The 22,780-nt window shown below is 38.0% G+C and overlaps 1 protein-coding gene across 5 annotated transcripts in view; it reads right to left on the reverse strand.

Annotated features, from left to right (window-relative positions):
* The window catches only part of ELF1 (E74 like ETS transcription factor 1), a 107,609-nt gene that overhangs the window by 5,263 nt on the left and 79,566 nt on the right, over positions 1-22,780 (reverse strand). For 4 of the 5 annotated variants that reach the window (XM_012476769.2, XM_012476768.2, XM_012476767.3 and 1 more), the window contains exons 3-8: positions 16,483-16,663; positions 10,941-11,048; positions 9,444-9,611; positions 3,059-3,142; positions 2,144-2,336; positions 85-534 (exon numbers count right to left, since the gene is read on the reverse strand). In XM_012476769.2, coding sequence (XP_012332192.1) covers positions 85-534; positions 2,144-2,336; positions 3,059-3,142; positions 9,444-9,611; positions 10,941-11,048; positions 16,483-16,663 — 1,184 coding nt within the window. The remainder of the gene's footprint in view (positions 1-84; positions 535-2,143; positions 2,337-3,058; positions 3,143-9,443; positions 9,612-10,940; positions 11,049-16,482; positions 16,664-22,780) is intronic. The other variant, XM_064361772.1, reaches the window with a different exon arrangement.

The raw sequence follows: 22,780 nt of genomic DNA on the forward strand, positions 1-22,780 counted from the left end.
TCTGAATCTTGATCCACTTAACAAATAATGCCTCTGGTCAGAAACATATTGAAGTGATAAGCATCAGTAGTTTGGTTTTCTCACCTAATACTCTGAACGGAAGAATTTAATGTTTCATCCTGCATGTTACTGGTTCTAGCTGCTTCTCCCTCTGGGACAGCCTGTACTGGCTGTACTACATGAACAGTCCGGAAGAGCTGGGTAGGATATGGAGACTGTGTGGGTTGCACTGTCCTCAAAACTTCTGATGGCTGTGCAACTTCCACAGGATCTTTGGGTTTTGCAGCTTTAGAATTCCCTGGTTTTAGAACTGTAGTGGCTCCTCCTTTTACCCCTGGACTTGCAGATACTCTCGACCGGCTGGCTTGACTCCTACTTGAAGTGGTTGTTGAAGATAGTGATGGATCTGAAGACTCTATGCTGGAACTTGGATCCTCATCATTTATATATATAACATCTTTTGGCATTTCTTTAAACTGATACACCAAGCGCTGACCTTCCACTTTTGCCAGAATACCCCTTTGGTAATAGTACCTATTCAAAGCAGACAATTTCATCAATATTTTATTCAATCAAACATCAATTAAAATAATATTCAACAAAATCCAATTTCCCTAATCATAAACAAAACTTTAAAGTTGGAATCAAACAAATGAGAAAAGAATTTCTAAATAAAGGGCAGTTATTTCACATAAGATACACATACATTTATGAACAGAGATAAGTCCTTATTACCAACTAAATCTAAAACTAATGCTGATTGGGGGACTGCTGATAGAGTATGTGGAAACTTCTGGTCTTCCACTTTTTTTCCTCTATCTTTCTGCTAACTTATTTACTTATTTATTTAGAGACAGAGTCGTGCTCTGCTGCCCAGGCTGGAGTGCAGAGGTATGATCATGGCTCACTGCAGCCTTGAGTTCCTAGTCTTAAGTGATCTTTCCACCTCAGCCTCCTGAGTAGCTGGGACCACAGGTGCATGCTACCACATGTGGCTCATTTTTGCATGTTTTTGTAGAGTCTGGATTTTGGCATGTTGCCCAGGCTGGTCTGGAACTTCTAGGCTCAAACAATCCTCCCTTCTCGACCTCCCAAAATGCTGGGATTATAGAAGGCAAGCCACCACAGTCGGCCCCTATCTGCTAACTTGCCAGGATAATCAAAACTATGAAAAACCTCAAGAAATGGTTTCTCCTCCACAGCTTCCTAGAAATGTTACTACTAGGCAAATCGTATCAGTTTAAATTTGATTCAGTAAATTTAAATTGGCAAATTTATCATTTTAAATTTGATTCAGTAAATTTAACTGACTTGAGTGTAAAATTTAATGATGTGCAATAGAAGTGACCCAACTTTTGTCATTCAGTTTAATAAAATCAGTAACCTAAAAAAGTATGTTATAAAAACAAAAACTGTAAAGAGTTCTAGTTTAAGACTGCCAAATTTTATATCTATATCTACCTATTTTTATATATATACACACACCCTAAAAGTCACTCAGATCATTCTTATTTTTAATAAGTTTTTCTGAAATACATGCATATCTTGAACAATAATTGACAGAGTCACCGAAAAACAAACTAAAAGTGAGCTTAAGAATAAAATGGTACTCTTGCTCAAAATTTTCATGATGTCTAGTAGTACTCTTGACGCACTAATTTATTCTACCATAATAACTAACATACGATACCTGAAGTTCATGTTTGAAAATGCAATCTCTTTTTTTTTTTGAGACAGGGTCTCACTTTGGTTGCCCAAGCCGGAGTTCAGTGGCGAAATCTCAATCATTGCAGCCTCAAACCTCCCGGGCTCAGGTGATTCTCCCACCTCAGCAGGCCGAGTAGCTGGGACCACAGGTGCATACCACTATGCCTGGCTACATTTTTGTATTTTTAATAGAGACAGGGTTTTGCCACGTTGCCCAGGCTGGTCTTAAACTCCTGGACTCAAGCAATCCACTGGCCTCAGCCTCCCAAAGTGCTGGCATTACAGGTGTGAGCCACCATGCCTGGCTGAAAATGTACCCTCTTATTACGTACTTGCATTACCACCATTAGTACTCGCAGACTTGAAGCTCGATATATTTTTCTAGCATTTAGGAAATGATATTCTTAACACAATAAAATACCAAAACTTCACATACCTGAGTGCTCTTCCCATGGTCTCATAATTCATATCAGGTTTGTTTTTGTGCTTCCCCCACAACCTGGACACTGCTTTAGAATCCACCAATTTAAAAATGCCTTTCTCACGCTGGGTCCACTTGATGTATTTAGGACAAGTAGCCTTGTCCTGGAGCAGCGCCAGTAAAAACTCCCAAAGATAAATTGTGTTTCCTGAAACAAAAACAATTTCAAACTTTCATTTAAAAGAACACAATAAAAGACAACTAAAAGTCTTAGAAGTACCATTCATATTTATACAAAAATATTATATATTTCAGTTAGTATTGGTGACATAATTTAGTCAGTATGGGTGATACAATGGTCATAATTTTTAGCATCTAATAAAGATCTTTTTATTAGTCCCATATAAAATGTGTGAACAAAGCAATCTTGTCATAAGATTGGTGATGATTTAGGAGAAAGTACTCTGAGATAATTTTTTTTCTGTCTCTTTGCGAACCATCATATAGAAAAAACAGAAGAGTTTGTATGAAACCTTTCAACAGTTGCTCTCTTTATACTAGAGCCAGCAGGTCAGCCATAAGTTTTCTTCAAATTTGGGCAACAGTTACAAAAATGCTAGAATTTCAAGACAACATATTAAAGGGTCTGTGAACTGAAAATCTAACCTGGTTAAACTCTTCCAAGAATCTCATTATTAAATGAATAGATTATTTTGACAGGTAAGTGAAAATCACTCAAATGAACTTTTTGGTCTATTTTATTATCAGTTTCTTTACAGAATTTGGCAAATGTATCTAATAAGCATGTGGCAGCGGTAAGATCCATTTCAGTATATCAAGAAAGCGTGTGGTTTCTAGTTATAATAGGCAGACACTACAAAGCAATCTGTTATTTGACCTAAATTACACAGAAATTACAATAGCACTTACCCTTTCCATCTTTGTTTTTCTTCTTTACAGATATATTTGGTGTAGTGGCTGGGGAATCTGGTCGTGGTGGTTTAGTTTTTCTCACTGAAATAAAAACAGCTCTGCATAAGTATTTGCCTTCAGAAGTGAGAGAAAATGGACAATTTAGCTATTTTGTCATTTATCCTAAATTTCAAGCGCCAAATGTTTTATGCATGGGTCACATATACTGGTTTCTTAAAATGCTGTTTACTAAAAGGAAAACAACTTTAATAAACTTGGACATTAATGCAGGTTAAATCATAAACACATTTATGTAAGAAATGATACCTCCGACACCTCAGTTTATATCTGTAAAGATGAAGTTAATTTAAAATATTGACTTTGATATATCCACACTGGCAGCACTTTCTTAAACTTTTGAAGAATGCTCTTGACATTGGTAGAACTTGGGCTCCAAAACTAAGCCATACAGCTTTGCAGGCCTATTGATTATACAAGCTTTTTAAGGTAGGAAAAGTGGATTTTTAGCTTTTTTCTCTATCAAATAATTTCTGTATACAGTTAGTTCTCAAGTATAAGAAACTTCTCAAACTTTAGAAAATATGTGAGGCAAAACTGCTGTCCTCCTATTTCTAAAAACATCTCATTTCTCTGTATCTTTCAATTCACAACAAACTTCATAGTTACCTTACCTACCATCAATTTCTAAATAAGTCCATCCCAATAGCCTTACAGTGGCGTCGATATACTATTCTAAAGTCCGGTTTGTGATCTTATTTTGCCATGTATCTAGAACCATGGTCTGGTAGCACCACTACCTTATATTTAGGTTTAGATCATGATCATGCTGTCTGAACATACTACCATTCCATATGTGAGAAACAATCAACAGTTACTACCTCCTACCCCAACATTCTGGAGACTGCCACTCTGGTTTAGATTATAGTGGTGAATTCTTTTTTTTTTTTTAAGAGGGGGTTTCACCATGTACGTCAGGCTGGTCTTGAACTCCCGATCTCAGGTGATCCGCCCGCCTTGGCCTCCAAAGTGCTTGGATTACAGGCATGAGCCACCACGCCCGGCTATAGTGGTGAATTCTAAGTAAACATAATATAGGGCAATAACTTAGAAAAGCAGAATTTTACAGCTGAAAAAAATCACGAGATTAACAATCTATCCCCAGAAACTGAAGAGGAAAATGTTTCTGAAGTCATTTGGGTGAATGAGAGGAAGGGAGAAAATGTCAAAAAGCCCCCTCCTTCAGTCTCTAAGACTCCAAATGTATGCTAGTCAGCCAGGTGTCTTGACTTTCATCACTGCAGACACCTGCAAAGAACCCTTCGTGAGACAGATTCTTCTGGTTGTGTTCATGATAACGAGTATTAGAAGCCAAGGCTTCAGTAACCTCCATCTTATGTTATGCTATTAATATATACCAGCTTTTTAAAAAAATAGATATCATCTTTATTTCCACTACTCTCCTCCACTAGCTTTAGTCACAACCGAACTGCCATTAAAAGCTCCCACCCAGTATCCATCTTCTCCAACACATTCCTAATCATTCAAGGTGGCAATGTGCAAAGCTTCAGGTGAATTATATCTTGGTTAGATGTAGAATTTTTGGTTCACAGTGATTTCTTCTCAGCCCTTTGAAGATGTCTGATTCTTTCAGCTTCTTCTGGGAGTTTCTAAATTGCCAATCTAAAAATCAATCCTCTTGAAGTAGTTTCTCCTGGTTTGTTTCTTCTGTCTTTGGAGTGGGGGAGAACTTGAAGAGAGGTCTTCGGTGTTCTAATTTTTACCCACAATGCATTTAGGCCTAGATTTATTGTAGCTGAACTACTCAGGATTCACAATGCTGAGGATTAATGTGATTCTGAAACATTCTTAGTGACTATCTCTTAAATACTGCCTCTTCCTCAAGTCTTATATTCTCTGTTTCTGGAACTTTGATGTAGAACATTTCAATTAATTCTACATGTCTGTAACTCTTTCGTATTTTTAAATCCACGCCAAATCTCTATTGGAGTTTACTAATTCTTTCTTAAGCAGTGACTAGTCTGGTGTTTTTTTTTGGAGACAGAGTCTCACTCTGTCGCATAGGCTGGAGTGTGGTGGCACAATTTTGGCTCACTGCAACCTCCGCCTCCCGGGTTCAAGCAATTCTCCTGCCTCAGCCTCCTGAGTAGCTGGGATTACAGGCATGCATCACCACGCCTTGCTAATTTTTGTATTTTTAGTAGAGATGGGGTTTCACCATGTTGGTCAGGCTGGTCCCGAACTCCTGACCTTGTGATCTGCCTGCCTCGGCCTCCCAAAGTTCTGGGATTACAGGCATGAGCCACTGTACCCGGACTGACTACTCTGTTTTCTAACCTACACATTATGTTTTCAATTTCTTTTCTCTTTTTTTTTTTTTTTGAGACAGAGTCTTGCTCTGTTGCCCAGACTGGAATGCAGTGGTGCAATCTTGGCTCACTGCAACCTCCACCTCCTGGGTTCAAGCAATTCTTGTGCCTCAGCGTCCCAAGTAGCTGGGATTACAAGTGCATACCACTACACCCGGCTTCTTTTTTTTAGGTAGAGATAGGGTTTCACCATGTTGTGCTCGAACCCCTGACCTCAGGTTGTCTGCCTGCCTCGGCCTCCCAAAGTGCTGGGATTACAGGCAGGAACAACTGCACATGGCCCAAATTAATTTCTTATTTCTATAAACTCCAATTGGTTCTTTATCATATCAATAGTTTTTCAACAATAAGTAGGATATTAGTTTTTTTTTTAAAGCAGTTTTACTGAGGTGAAACTGACACATAATAAACTACGTATGTTTAAAGTGTACAATTTGACAAGTTTTGACTATGTGTACTAAAACCACCACTACATTCAAAATGATGAATATATTCATCACCCCAAAAGTACTTTGTGCCCTTAACCCTTACATCTCACCCTTCCTCACCCTGTCCAATCCACAGGCAACCACACATCTGTTTCGTGTCATTATAGATTAATTTGCAGTTTCTATAGCTTTGTATTAATATAAAATTGACCCTCAAACAAAACACAGGTTTGAACTGCACAGGCCCACTTATATAAGGATCTTTTTTCAATAAAAGTTATATCAAGTGTACCTGTGTCTCCTGCCTCCCCTTCTACTTCCTCCATTTCTTTTGCCTCTGCTATTCCTGAGACAGCAAGATCAACCCCTTTTCTTCCTCCTCCTGCCGCAGCCTTGCCAACATAAACACAACAAGCACGAAGACCTCTGGCTGGGCATGGTGGCTCACGTCTGTAATCCCAGCATTTTGGAAAGCCAAAGCAGGAGGAATGCTTGAGCCTAGAAGTTTAAGACCAGGCTAGGTAACATAGCGAGACCCACCTCTACAAAAATAAAAATGAAAAATTAGCTGGGTGTGGTGGGGCTCGCCCATAGTCTCAGCTACTCAGGAGGCTGAGGTAGGAGGATCGCTTAAGCCTGGGAGTTCCAGGTTGCACTGAGCTATGATCTTGCCATTGCACTCCAGCCTGCGTGACAGAGCAAGACCTTAGCCCAATTATTTTGAGAGTTTTTTCTTGTATGTACCAATCATATATTGTTTTATTGCTGAGTGGTATTTTTGTGTTGCTAAAACTGCTACTGCACTCCTGCCTGGGTGACGACAGAGCAAGACTTGATCTCAAAAAAAAAAAAAAAAAAAAAAAAAAGGTACACAAATGTTCTTAGCAGCATTATTTGCAGTTGCCCTAAGTTGGAAACAACCCAAATGCCCATTAACTGCTGATTGGGTAAACAAATACTATATATTTAAGAAGAATTTGTACACAAATGGCCAGGCAAGGTGGCTCATACCTGTAATCCCAGAACTTTGGGAGGCTGAGGCGGTGGATCACTTGAGGTCAGGAGTTCGAGGCCAGCCTGGCCAACATGTTGAAACCCCGTCTCTACTAAAAATACGAAAATTAGCCAGACATGGTGGCGCATGCCTGTAATCCCAGCTACTTGGAAGGCAGAGGCAGGAGAATCACTTGAACTCAAGAGGTGGAGGATGCAGTGAGCTGAGATCAGCCATTTATGTACAAATTTTTCTATGAACATGGTTAATCCTGGGTCTGTCTTAACCTGCGTTTACAACTAGATTTTAAACTACCACTGACATTAGGAATTGCCAGCCAAGTAATAACACAGACATAGCCCCAGGATTGTAATAACTATGGGGCACCAGAAAGAAGCTGTTATATAATTGCTCAGGTGGGTTAGACAATCAATCTAGGCCTTTATCTGATTTCCTCAGATAAAGCCATGTTGAAGGTGAACTCACATTTTGGTATCATAGGATACATGAGGAAGACACTTTCTGAGTGAGAAGCAGCAGACATTGGAAACCCTAGTATTCTCTAAGAATCAAATAGAATTATTAAATATAAACTTTATGTGAGTATTAGAGTTTTTAAAGCAGAAGAACAAAAAACATGGTCAAAGAATAAGGTTATTAAAAAAAGACTAGGTGGGAACTTCCTCTTCTAGTCAAGATAGAATAACAGAACATAGATTTATCCTCCCACCTGAAACAATTGAAAACACAGAAAAATTATGAAACAATGGTACTGAAGAAATTGGACATCGGTCAATAAAAGTCAGTCATCCCCGAGAGACAGGAAATAAATGAGGCAAGTCCTATGATTGCCCCACCTTAATACATGGAGAAAAGAAAATTTGGAAAGCAGTCAGTTTCTGAAAAATATTTAATGTACACTTAACATGTGATCCAGCCATTTCACTACTAAGTACTTACTCAAAAGAAATTAAACCAGAATTTCTCCACTCAGAGCCCTGGCTGAATGGGACCCAAGCTTCCCTGACATCCGTCTGTGCCAATGGGTGGACTTTTTCCCCTAAGAGGGTATATCCCTTCAAGGGTCCCAGTTACATGCTCAGGTCTCTGTCCAATACTCCATCTTGCATAGCCCAAGACCTAAGCTTCTGCCTCAACATTGGCAATAAAACCAAGCCCCTTGGCATATCCTTCTCAGCCCTTCTGAGCTGCCGCAGTGTCGGCTCATGTTTACTATTTTTATTTTCCTCTTCATTTTTGGCTCTTGGAATTTCCTTTACTTTCACATGAGCTTAGGTTTCTGGGTGGGTGGTGATGCTACTAACCAAGACGTTATACTCAAAATACTAAACAAGCATGAATAGAATCAGAAGGCAATAAAATGGAAAAGGTGTCAGACTTTAGAATGCAAGTGTGGTCCTAACTGGCAAAAAGTTAAAAATTCCCATTCAACACATCCTAACATATCCTTCTTCAATTACTTACCAGCTGATTTCCAACCTATTGTATGTTTCCAACTGGAGTCTTATACTGGAATCACCAGTACAGACTAAACTATATCCCCTGGGAGGAAGCTAACTAGCCCTTACCCTCAAGCTCTTTATGAGCTTGGATAAAAGGATTTGGATAACAATTTGAGGCTTTAAAAAGTTGGAAAATCCCTTTTCTGTAAGATAGACCAAATATTTAAAAAGTATAAAATAATTTAATTAAAAAAATTTTTTTTGAGACAGAGTTTCACTCTTGTTGCCCAAGCTGGAGTGCAATGGTGTGGTCCCAGCTCACTGCAATCTCTGCCTCCTGGGTTCAAGTGATTCTTCTGCCTTAGCTTCCCAAGTAGCTGGAATTACAGGCATGGGCCACCATGCCCAGCTATTTTTTGTATTTTTAGTAGAGATTGGGTTTCACCATGTTGGCCAGGCTGGTCTCAAACTCCTGACATAAAGTAATCCACTCACCTTTGCCTCCCAAAGTGCTGGGATTACAGGTGTGAGCCACCACGCCTGGCCCAATAATTTTTTCAATGAAATGACTCTACTATCAAGAAACACCTCTTTTTCTTGTTTGTTTATTCATTTATTTATTTTTATTTCTTAGAGATAGGGTCTCACCCTGTTGCCCAGGCTGGAATGCAGTGGCATGATCTTAGCCGGCTGAAACCTGGAATTCCTGAGCTCAAGGGATATCCTCTCACCTTGGCCTCCCAAATATCTAGGACTATAGGTACCCACTGTACCCAGCCAATATTTTTTTTGTTTTTGTCTTTTTGTGTGTGTGTGCCCAGCTAATTTTTTACATTTTTTGTAGAGATGAGGTGATGCTTTGCTGCCCAGGCAGGTCTCAAACTCCTGGCCTCAAGCAATCTTCCCACCTTGGCCTTCTAAAGTGCTGGGATTACAGGCATGAATCCTCTATGCATGGCCAAGAAATACCCTGTAATTTCCATTTTGTGCCTTCAGTGTTTTTCTTATGTAAGTTTTAACTGCTGCAGAAAAGAATTACGTAGATTAAAAATGGTACCTAGACTTCACATCAAGACTTGACTGTGTGCCCTAAATGAAGTAACCACCTACCTTTCTTTCTCTTAGGCTGTTCTGGTGATGAGGCTCCTGGTGAGTCTGCATATTTTTCTTGTACCTGTTGTGTTTCCATCACTTCAGGAATCCCATCTAATGTGACAGATACATGGGTGACTGGGGCAACAACCATGTCATCTTCAGGTGAACTAAATATATTATTATCTAATGAAAAAAAATCAACTAATTATAATCCACTGTGTATTATGAGTAAAAAATGATTGATAAAATTTCTTGTTTCTATTATGACTAGAAGATTAAAGTAGAAATAAAATCTTGAAATCTATTCCTGCTTTTTATTTTCTCTTCCCTAAATCAAGTTCCCTAAACCAGTCCAGGCATGGCTGAGCTATTTCAACGTCTTTCTTACTTGACTTCCTATTACCAGCCTATCTTATCTCTCCTTTTCATTATTCATATAGCTGTGAGAGTTATGTTGTGAAACCTAAGTTTGACCTGACCATACTCTTCTACACAAAAACTTCACACCCTGAAAATTAGGCCAAAAAAAAAAAAAATTGACATATCTTTCCATAGTTCACAGGGGAAAAAAACACATAAGCACAACTGATCTCTGTAGCATGCCTTACAAAGTTTCTGTAACTTAGCTCCAAACCTACCTTTCCAATCTCATTTCCTACCCACCATAAAGCTTACACTTCAACCACACCAAAACATTTTGATCTCAAATATTTCATTCATTTTTTTTTTTAAACAGATTTGTGTCTTGTATCTTTGGCTCAGTTCCTTCCAGCTTTAATGCCCTTTCATGTCTCTTCTACCTAGTAAAAGCTTATTTGTCATTTACAGCCCAGGTCATAATACTCCTTCAATGAAGCCAGTCTCTGAGATTCTCAGCTATAATACCCACTGCTTCTAGGGCAATTTGCTTTCACTCTTGCAGCCTTTAGTTTTGGCTTTGTAGTTATTTACGTAAGTACCTGTCTTCAAAATTAAACTGTAAGCTTGAGGAAAGAAACAATATCTGCTCATTTGTATCTCATGTTACTGCCTAATTATTGCTGCTGTGAATATAGCAAAAATTCAATATTTTGGACTGATTTAGTAATAATTTATGAATCTGCTTGCTTTCTTGTCAGAGAAGTCCAAAGGAGAACACGAATTTTAAAGCAGATCAATAATGTGGCAGTGAATTTTAAGCCATGATGTGTTAGTACAATTTTATTTGGGCCCTTGATACTCTAATACTTTCATCAATACGTTAAGAGAAGAAATTTTGCATGATCTACTATTTGATAACTAATAATCTACTTTTTTGTTGTTCCTAAAGGCTTCATTCTCAAATTAAAATGTCACCTTCTAACTGTACATTTTTGCAAAGGTACCTAAATTCCTACTATACCTTAAAAATGTGCTTGTAACAAAAAATATATATAACATCATTTCTAATCTCTTGATTTTACTATCTAATAGAGAAAGATGGCAAGAGTAACTTTACACAGTACATAAACATGAACAACCATAACCACTCACTTATTCGTTTTTCATCCAGCATAGGGCCAGGAGAATCCATATTGAGGAGTGCCTCAGCAGCCTCAATAGTTTCAATTGTTTCATCCCCATCATGACAAGAAGCTTCAACTGCAACACATTCAAAGAGAAAATTAAATTAGCTACAAGACATCTGTTACTCTGAAATTCATATACTGCTTACCTCTAGAACCAGAATATATTATTTAATATTTTAGCTTATATACCTATAATCTATAAACATATAAAATTATACTAAACCTGGCCAGGTGCAGTAGCTCATGCCTGTAATCCCACATTTTGGGAGGTCGAGACAAATGGATTTCTTGAGGTCAGAAGCTTGAGACCAGCCTGGTCAACATAGCGAAACTGCGTCTCTACTAAAAATACAAAAAAAATTAGCTGGGCATAGTGGCACACATCTATAGTCCCAGCTACAGGCTGAAACAGGAGAACTGCTTGAACCTGGAAGGTGGAGGTTGCAATGAGCCAGGATCATACCACTGCACTCCAGCTTGGGTGACAGAGCAAGACTCTGTCTCAAAAAAAAAAAAAAAATTACACTAAAAAAAATCAGTATTTCCTTAATATTAAATAGCCAACCAACATTCAAATGTCCAACTGTCTTTAAAAAAATCATAAATGGGGTGGTACAAGGAAAAACAAGGCAGTTTTTTGTTTAAATCAAATTAAGTCTGCATATTGCAACTGACTGACAACATTTCTTAACTTTCTTTTCATTTCTGAGTCGCCATTCATCTCCCTAGCTTTTTTTACTTTGCAATTTATTTGTTGAAGAAATCAGGCTGTGTATTCATGTAGAGTTTCCCACAGTTTGGATTTTGCCAACTGTATTCCTTTTGTGTAGGTTAACATGTTTTTCTATATTCCCTCTAATTGAGTAGCCATATCTAGAAGCTTGATGAAATTCAAGTTTAATCTTTTATTTTTGGCAAGACTAAAAAAAAATTATGTATTCTGATGACAGCTCAAAATACAATCTAATATAAGACTCAAATTTCATAAAATCATTAAATCTTTTTGGTTTTGCTTTTTTTTCAGACAAGGTCTTACCCTGTCTCCCAGGCTAGAGTGCAGTGGCTCAATTATAGCGCACTGCAATCATAAACTCCTAGGCTCAAGCAATCCTGCCAACTCAGCCTCCCAAGTAGCTAGGACTATAGGCTCAGGGCACCATGCCCAGCTAATTTTTAAAATTTTTTGTAGAGACAGGGTCCTGCTATGTTGCTCATGTTGGTCTTGAATTTCTGGCCTCAGGTGATCTTCCTGCCTTGGCCTCCCAAAGTTCTGGGATTACAGGTGTGAGCCACTGCATCTGGACAAATATGTTTATTATGAAAATTCTAAACAAAATAAAAATTATGGAGTACAGTATAATGAATCCCCATGTGCCCATTCTCAGCTTCAATTATTATCACCAAATGGCCAATCTTCTCTCATCCATACCCCACTCCCTGCCCCCAAATCCTCACCCTCTCTACAGGATTATTTAAGGAATCTAAGATACCATACTTTATCTCTAAATACTTTAGCATGTGTATCTAAAAGATATCTAACACAATGCTACCATCGTATCTTAAAAATACTAACAATAATCATTTAATATCATCTATTATGGGCTGAATGGTGTCCCCCAAAATTCTCTGTTGACATGCTAACCCCCAGTACCTCAGAATGTCTTTAAAGAGATAACTGAGTTAAAATGAGATTATTAGTGTAGGCCCCAATCCAGTATAGTTAGTGTCCCTCTAAGATGAAATATGAACACAGGAAGGTACAAAGAGAAGACCGTGTGAAGACACTGGAAGACAGTCACCTGTAAGTCCAGAAAGAGGCCTCGGAAGGAACTAACCCTAGCAATACCTTGATCTCAGACTTCTAGCTTCCAGAACTGTGAGAAAATAATTTCTTATTTAAGCCACCCAGTCTGTGGTAATTTCTTATGGCAACCCTAGCAAACTAACACATCATCAGAAGTGCCACCTAACACTCGTAAGAACAAAACTGTCCTAACCTTATCGCTTTCTTCCCCTAGAGCTTCTCAAAGGCTCCCTGTCATCCCCACTGTGGAATAAGAAAGAGGTTCTTCCCTTTTTCATGACATTGCTCAGAAAAGGACGGAAGGGTTAAACAAAGCTTTGGTAAGTTGGGAGGTAAGGGAAGGGGAAGAAAAAACGCAAAGAGAGAATCTGGTTTTCAAGATTTGGCTTGCTTTCTAGACCCATTCTGCAAGTTATATTTTCTAGGAAAGAGCCTTTCCGTATCTGTCAAATGCTGTCTTCGGTCTAAATGCAAGAGAGTGAAGCACTGAAGGGAAGAAACAATTCTTTCCCCTAAAGATCCAATACCTGCTTTCCTAGGTTTAATTCCCTCTCTGAGGACCAATGCCTTCTCTGATGACTAGAACCAGGAAGAAACTGTTTCCAAAGAGACACTGGTCTCTAACTTATAAAGACTGTCGCCTTATCCTAAGGCTTTAAAAGTTACATCAGAATATACTGCAAAACTCCCACTAACTACAAGCCAGATACATGCATAGTGGTATTCATTCTGTTACACAAAATAGATCAGTCATCAATGAATAGAAACTTCTAATCTGATTAGTCTAATTCCCTTACTGGTAAGGGAGAAGTAACTCTAGATTCAACAAAAAGCTTTTATTGGTTTGTTCTGAACAAAAAATATGAATATATGCAAAAAATGCTTTGTAAAAAAAAGAGAGAACAATATGGCTTGGATTTGTGTCCCTGTCCAAATCTCATGTTGAATTGTAATCCCCAAGGTTGGAGTAGGGGCCTGGTGGGAGGTGACTGGATCGTGGGGGCAGATTTTCCCCTTGCTGTGATAGTGAATGAGTTCTCATGAGATCTGGTTGTTTGAAAGTGTGTAGCGCCCTCACCATCCTGCTTTCTTTTCCTCCTGCTACAGCCATGTAGGATGTGTCTGCTTCCCCTTCGCCTTCCACCATGATTGTAAGTTTCCTGAGGCCTCCCCAGCCATGCTTCTTGTACAGTTTGCAGAACCATGAACCAATTAAACCTCTTTTCTTTATAACTATTACCCAGTCTTAGGTAGTTCTTTATAGCAATGTGAGAAGTGACTAAAACAGAGGACAACACAAAAATGAGGTATTGACAACCAATGTTATCAGTGGGGGCTTGGTCACTCGGTATATGACCTTAGGCAAGTCATCTAACCTCTCTTAACTTCAGTTTTCCTTTTCTATTATGAGCATCAAATAAATAAGATAATGTATGTCTTTTTAAAAACCTATTAGTGGGAAGGAGACAATACCATTTTTGTGTTATTCTTAACAAGAATGTACTATCTCATCCTAGTCATGAGAAAATATCACACAGCTAAAATTGAGGGACATTCTACAAAATACCAAACCAGTAATCTTCAAGAGTCAGTTATCAGAGACAAGAAAAAACAAACTATTATAGACTGGAAGAGACTAAGGAGAAATAACTACTAAATGTGAGATTCTACTAGATGCTGGAACAGAAAAAGAACACTGGTATGAAACTGGTGAAACACAAGTAAGGTCTAGGTTTTGTTAATAATATTTTGACAAATGTTAATTTCTGGTTCTTGATAATATATACAATGGTTACATAAGAAGTTAACATTAGGGGATGCAGAAAGAGGAATATGAAGAAATTCTCTGTACTACTTGTAACTTAACTGCAATTTTATTCAGTTTCATACCGACCTTGTGTTCCTCTTCCCAGGTATAGCTAACTTCTATCATGATTTTCTAAAACAATGTTCCTGGTCCAGCTTTTCCCAATGATGGAAAACAGAAACTCACCATTCTTTATCCCCTTTCCAGTCTCTATTTTTATGTGCCCCTGGCCATCTAAAAGAGTCTATACACCTCTCACAAATAAACCACATCCAGAACTTTTTGGTGCTATGACAAAAATGTCAGCCCAACTTCTATTCCTTTGGTCCTACATCTGTGCCATAAAGTTATCTTTTTGTGTATTATCTTTTGTTATCTTTTCAATATGATAGGTGAAAATGGTATTAATTTTTTTCATACTGCATTTATTTGCTTACTAAAGAAAGCAACTCTTTTGGTCATACTTACTGGACAGTTATATTTGTTCACTTAATAAGCAGACTGTTCGCCTTCTTTGCTCATTTAAGGTTATTACTAATTGGTAAGAGCTCTATACACTTAAGGATATTAACACTTTATCTACCATATAAGATGTAAATAGTTTTATCTATTTGTCATGTGCCTGTTTATTTCAGTTATATTGGTTTTCAACATAAATTGATCGAGTTTTCAATATTTGTTATCCAAGTCAATCCACCCTTTCCCCTTTGCATTTTTCTCTTAATTTTTATCCTTAGAAAATCCTTTGTTACTTTAAAATCAAATGTTCAGTCTTCTAAAGTTTTAAAAGATGGCTTTACTTGTTATATTAAAATTTAAAATCAATCTGGGATTTAGTCTGATATTCTAGAGCATAATTAAGGTGGGAATCTAACCTTTTCTCTCCCCGATCAGATGGATACAGTCATTCTTCCTTTCCTTCAATTTAAAACGTTACTATATCATATGTTAACTTCCTAAATAGACCAGAACTTGCCTTTAGACTTACTATTTAGTTATAAGGCATTGTGTTACATGCTAAGGTAAAGCTGAGAACAAGGCAGCCCCAGTACTTGCCACCATGAAATTTACAGATATACTTCATCATACCTATTTCTGATAAACTTTCTTTTATGAATAAAGATGCAAATATTTGCTTCCAAATAGTTTTCTCAAATATTCACAACATCCCTGGCCAAGATATATGAATGCAAATGCACAAAAAGAGAAAGCATGTACAAATTTCTAAGTGATGAAAATATCAATAATACAATCTCACATTTGTGTAGCCCACTCTTCAAGTTTAAAATGTCTTACTAGTTCTGACTGAACCAGAAAAAGAAATCTACATTTGGGTCATGGCCTACTATTTCGCTTCCTGTGGAAGTAGTAAGAAAAGAATATTCCTCTCTCTTTCCCTACAAACAACTCATTTCGTTCACAGGAATACGGAGGGAGGCACATAAGAAAGTATTCAGTGAGCTAAGTGGGGTAGCGCGTGACTGTTGTCCCAGTTACTAGGGAGGCTGATGGAGGGGAATCATTTGAGCCCAGGAGTTCAAGTCTGGGCTCAATGATTCCCCTGCATCTTACCTGGGCAATACAATAAGACCTCTATCTCTTTAAAAAAGAAAGTGCTCAGTGAAGACTTGATGAATTGAGTAGATTTGGTTCCTTTTACATGCCTCCTGTTTTGTCACATTCATCTCAGTATATTTAGGAAAGAAGAAATAGGAGACAACAAAGTCCAGCAGGTGAAACAGAAAATGTAATTTTCTTCCCCATGTAGGGCTCTAGCTTCTGCAGGTAATAAAGTTCAAAACCAAGTTAGGGATGTTTTATGCCCCACAACCTCAGGATGAGGACACTGCCCAAACTGTGCTGCAGCAAGGTTCTATTGGGTGGAGACACACGCACCTGTAAGGGTGATGTCGTCATCATCATCGTCTATGATTTCTTCTTCAGCAACATCCAGTGAACTCTCAGTAATCATGTCATTGGGCTCTTCCACGCAGGCCAGACCAGCATAACTATTGAGAATATCAGCACCAGGAACATGTTCCACAATTACAGCAGGAAAAATAGCTGGATCACCAAGCTAGGAGGCATCAGGGAGAGGTAAATGAAAACAAAAGATTAACACAGTTTTGTTTCTGTTAAATACTGCTCAAAACTATTTTATACTAGCCATCAATTTAATTTTTAGATCATCAGGATGTATCTCTACAATCCTTCTAGGCTTTAGGTAATTGTATCTATTGCAACCAAATAAACCTTCATTACTAATATTGTGTCTTAACCACCAAGTTTTCATTGGGTAATCCTATAAAAGTACTTTTAATGACATTAACATTTAAAAATGAGTAAGATATCATTAATACATAAGCATGAACCAAGAAGTAACATACAAATAAAATGTTAATTAAATAAAATCTCAGTAAAAGTTTCTTTGGCAAAATTTTTTAAAAAATGTGAGCTTAATATTACATTGTCACTTGGCACAAAGGCCATGTTTTAATAACAGCTTTTGACTTAAGTGTGAAAATTAACCCTCATTTTCCATTATTGTCCTTTTCAAGTATGGCTATATTAACAGTATAAATTATTAATACTAATGACTAGTTATAACATCACAGAATTTTAGAAAGGACCCTTACAATTTAATGTAAGTCAGCTACCTCATTTTATAGATGAGCAAAGTGACCCAGTGAGGGTTAACAACCTATTCAAAAATCAGTTAATTAATGGCAAACCTCATTAAACTACTATCCCCTTTACCATTCTGAAATAATCTCAGACTTACAAAAGTGCAAAAACAGCACAAAGAATTCCCATAAAACCTTCACCCATATTCCCTCAGTTCTAACATTTAATCACATCTATTTATCATTCTCTTCCTATATGATTATTTTCTGATGTGTTTGAAAGCATTAGACATATTGCTTCTTTAACCCTAAATATTTTGTGTTAATTTCCTAATTATAAAAATGCTATCTAATACAAAGAGAGCATAATTATCAAAACTAGGAAAATAACATTAATATAGTATTATCTAATCTTTAGACATTATTCAAATTTCCAATTGTCCCACTATTGTCCATTTATTTATTTATTTATTAAGTTCTGGGGTACATTGTGCAGATCATTCAGGTTTGTTACATAGGTATACACGTGCCACGGTAGTGGTTTGCTGCATCCATCGCCCCTGTCATCTACATTAGGTATCTCTCCTAATGCTATCCCTCCCCAACCCTCCAACCCCCTGCGATTCCTCCCCTAGCTCCCTACCCTCCAGGCCCCAGTGTGTGATGGTCCCCTCCCTGTGTCCATGTGTTCTCATTGTTCAACACCCACCTATGAGTGAGAACATGCAGTGTTTGGTTTTCTGTTCTTGTGTCAGTTTGCTGAGAATGATGGTTTCCAGATTCATCCATGTCCCTGCAAAGGACATGAACGCATCTTTTTTTATGTCTGCATAGTATTCCATGGTACATATGTGCCAGATTTTCTTTATCCAGTCTATCATTGATGGGCATTTGGGTTGGTTCGAAGTCTTTACTATTGTGAACAGTGCTGCAATAAATATACATGTGCATGTATCTTTGTAACACAATGATTTATAATCCTTTGGGTATATACCCAGCAATGGGATTGCTGGGTCAAATGGTATTTCTAGTTCTAGATCCTTGAGGAATCTCCACACTGTCTTCCACAATGGTTGAATTAATTTGCACTCCCACCAACAGTTTAAAAGTATTCCTATTCCTCCACATCCTCTCCAGCATCTGTTGTCTTCTAATTTTTTAATGATCGCCATTCTAACTGGTGTGAGGTTATATCTCAATGTGGTTTTGATTTGCATTTTCTCTTTTTTTTTTTTTTGAGACGAAGTTTCGCTCTTGTTACCCAGGCTGGAGTGCAATGGCGCAATCTCGGCTCACCGCAACCTCCGCCTTCTGGGTTCAAGCAATTCTCCTGCCTCACAACCTCCCGAGTAGCTGGGACTACAGGCGTGTGCCACCATGCCCAGCTAATTTTTGTATTTTTAGTAGAGACGGGGTTTCACCATGTTGACCAGGATGGTCTCGATCTCTTGACCTTGTGATCCACCCGCCTCGGCCTCCCAAAGTGCTGGGATTATAGGCATGAGCCACCGCGCCCGGCCTCCTGATTTGCATTTCTCTAATGACCAGATGACAAGCTTTTTTTCATATGTTTGTTGGCTGCATAAATGTCTTCTTTTGAAAAGCGTCTGTTCACATCCTTTGCCCACTTTCTTTTTTCTTGTAAATTTGTTTAAGTTCTTTGTAGATTCTGGATATTAGCCCTTTGTCAGATGGGTAGATTGCAAACATTTTTTCCCATTCTGTTGGTTGCCGGTTCACTTGATTGATAGTTTCTTTTGCTGTGCAGAAGCTCTTTAGTTTAATTAGATCCCATTTGCCTATTTTGGCTTTTGTTGCCATTGCTTTTGGTGTTTTAATATGAAGTCCTTGCCCATGCCTATGTCCTGGATGGCATTGCCTAGGTTTTCTTCTAGAGTTTTATGGTGTTAGGCCTCATGTTTAAATCTTTAATCCATCTAGAGTTAATTTTTGCATAAGGTGTAAGGAAGGGATCCAGTTTCAGCTTTCTGTATATGACTAGCCAGTTTTCCCAACACCATTTATTAACTAGGGAATGCTTTCCAAAATAAAGCGTATTTGAATAGGAAGAGAGGATGTTAAATTGTTCCTGTCTGCACATGACATGACTGTATATTCAGAAAGCCCCATCGTCTCAGCCCAAAATCTCCTTAAGCTGATAAGCAACTTCAGCAAAGTCTCAGGATGAAAGTCCAATTTCATCCAGGTCCCTGTAAAATCACAAGTATTCTTATACACCAATAATAGACCTGTACTTTTGAAGAGTACAGGTCATCTGTTTTATAGAATATCCACCCATTTGGGTTTGTGTATTTCCTTATAATTAGATTCAGTTTGCATTTTTGGTAGAAATACTAAAGAAATAATGTTATGTCCTTTCAAATATTAATACAGCCAAATCATAAGTGAACTCCCATTCACAATTGCTACAAAGAGAATAAAATACCTATGTCCTTTCAAATATTAATACAGCCAAATCATAAGTGAACTCCCATTCACAATTGCTACAAAGAGAATAAAATACCTAGGAATACAACTAACAAGAGATGTGAAGGACCTCTTCAAGGAGAACTACAAACCACTGCTCAAGGAAATAAGAGAGGACACAAACAGATGAAGAAACATTCCACGCTTATGGATAGGAAGAATCAATATCATGAAAATGGCCACACTGCCCAAAGTAATTTATAGATTCAATGCTATCCCCATCAAGCTACCAATGACTTTCTTCACAGAACTGGAAAAAATCACCTTAAACTTCATATGGAACCAAAAGAGAGCCCGCATACGCAAGACAATCCTAAGCAAAAAAAAAAACAAAGCTGGAGGCACCATGCTACCTGACTTCAAACTATATTACAAGGCTACTATAATCAAAACAGCATGGTACTGGTACCAAAACAGAGCTATAGACCAATGGAACAGAACAGAGGCCTTAGAAGGAATGCCACACAACTACAACCATCTAATCTTTGACAAACCTGACTAATGTCCTTTTAAAAAGTTTAAAAAAAATTTTTTTTGGTTGTAGGTTTCATTTAGTAAGTATCATGTTTCTTAATAAATCCTTTGACTTGGAACAATTTCTTCTCCTTTAAGAAGTTCTTTGATCTTTGTCTTTCACAATCTTGACACTTTTGAAGAGTACAGGTCATCTGTTTTATAGAATATCCACCCATTTGGGTTTGTGTATTTCCTTATAATTAGATTCAGTTTGCATTTTTGGTAGAAATACTAAAGAAATAATGTTATGTCCTTTCAAATATGTCGGGGGGTCTAAAATATCTATTTGTCCCCCCACTGCTAGGGATATTAATTTTTAATATATATTTACATTGATATTATTTATTGAGACAGGATCTTGTTCTGCTGCCTAGGCTGGACTCAAACTCCTGAGCTCAAGTGATCCTCCCGCGTTTGCCTCCCAAATAGCTGGGACTGCAGGTGCATGCCTCTGTGGCTGGCTTAATTTTGCTCACTTGGTTAAGGTAGTGTCTACCAGGTTTCTCTATTAATCTTGGCTCACAGCAATCTCCGCCTCCCATGTTCAAGCTATCTTCTTAAATGTAAGAAAAAGTTCCTGCTCATAGATAATAATGCCAGGCACCTTGCTATTTTCCTTAAATAAGCCTGCTATATTAAAAATATTATTTATGGTTTCATTATAATTAAGCAGCCTCAGTCTTTTAAAATTAATGTTTACAGAACTACACGCTGAGGTTAGATATTACTTCTATCATAAGGATTTAATTACCTAAATTAAATATGTATCATAGATACTAAATATCCTTGCTTTCAAGAATGCTATGTTCTGAAATTTATGGTTAATAACCCTAAAACACATTTGGATCGTTTTATTTCAAAATGTTTCTTCCTGTTTTAGAAAAGAGGAAGCTAGCTAGAAAAGTAACCGGCTCTTCAAACAGTAAAACAAATTTTAAAACAGAAACTGGGAGGAGGCTCAAAAATTATACTATAGAACTCAGGCACAGGTACCATGTGCCTTTAGTCCCAGCTACCTGGAAGGCTGAAATAGACGGATGGCTTGAGCCTAGGAGTTCAAGGCTGTAGTGTGCCATAATCACATCTGTGAATAGCTACTGTACTTCAGCCTGGGCAACATAGCAAAACCCTGTCACTAAAAAAAAGAAACAAGAAAAAAATTATACTGTAACTCACACAAATACACTTCACACACAATAGAGAAAATATATAAAATGTCCAAAGCAAAGTATAGCCTTCCCTTTCCCTTTTTTTGACAGGTAAAGTGTAGAGATGTAATCCAACCTAGCATGAATATGCACTTGTTCAAACACTTTTCCTTTTCTTCTCTTCTAAGAGCTCAATTAAGCTCCTGGTCTTCTAACAAGGCTTAGCCGAGTTAAGCACTTTCATGCTACAAAAACCCTATGTACAAGGTAGGAACAGGGTGCATCACTTCATCCACTGATAGTAAGGTCGCCTACCAAGTCAGAGACAGGCATGTAAAATGCAATTCACAAGAGCAGTTCCCACCCAAGTGAAACCAAAATATTCTTCCCTATCCAAATCTATTTGGCTCCTGCAGCTTGGGTAGAGTATGCTAATGTGTGCATTAGGTAAGAGGCTTGAATCTGTTTACACGAAATACATCTAGGAAACACCTCTCAGGTGACTAGAAAGACTATTCCCCCTCTACTACCATAAATAGAAGGAAAATGCACACTCTTGAAACTCCAGCTGCTGATCTGGGCTCATGATAAACTGCTTTGTAAACTGGACTGACTAGTAACTAGCTAAAGTATGAGTCACCAAGAACCTAAGAATTCTATAACCACACATTCTACGATTCCTTCCAGAGAACTGGTTCCCAACCTCTTAAATAAAGAAACAGTAAAATTTCAAATGCTGCATTTTTCTAGGTTTATATTTTTTAAATAAGTAAAATATTGGGACTTGTATTAGTTTGCTATGGCTGCTGCAATAAAGTACCATAAACTGGGTCCCTTAGCAGAAATTATTGTCTCACAGTTCCGGAGGCTGTAAGTCTGAAATCAAGGTATTGGCGGGGCTGGTTCCTTTTGCAGATTGTGGAGGAAGAATCTGTTCCAGGCCTCTGTCTTTGGCTTGTATTTGGTCTTCATGTTCACATGGGTTCTATGTCCAAATCCAATTCCACCCCTGCCCCCAACCTTTTTTTAAATTGAGACAGTGTGGAGTGCAGTGGTGTGATCTCACCTCTCCCTGTTACCCAGGCTGGACTACAGTCGTGCAATCTCAGCTCACCACAGCCTTAGGCTCCTGGGCTCAAGTTATCCTTCCACTTCAGCCTCCCAAGTAGCTGTGACTATAGGCATGCGCTATCATGCCTGGATAATTTTTAGATCTTTTGTACAGATGGGGTTTCTCCATATTGCCCAGACTGGTCTCAAACTCCTGAGTTCAAGCAATCCACCCAACTCGTCCTCCTAAAGTGCTGGGATTACAGGCGTGATCCATGGCACCCAGTCCAAATTTCACCTTTTTATAAGGACACCAGGAAGTGGAGTAAGGGCTCCTCTCTACTGTAGTATAACTGCTTTACTAATTAC

Source organism: Aotus nancymaae, unplaced genomic scaffold (genome assembly GCF_030222135.1).
Source record: "Aotus nancymaae isolate 86718 unplaced genomic scaffold, 86718_ANA_hifiasm-v0.15.2.pri h1tg000043l, whole genome shotgun sequence".
Taxonomy (NCBI): domain Eukaryota; kingdom Metazoa; phylum Chordata; class Mammalia; order Primates; family Aotidae; genus Aotus; species Aotus nancymaae.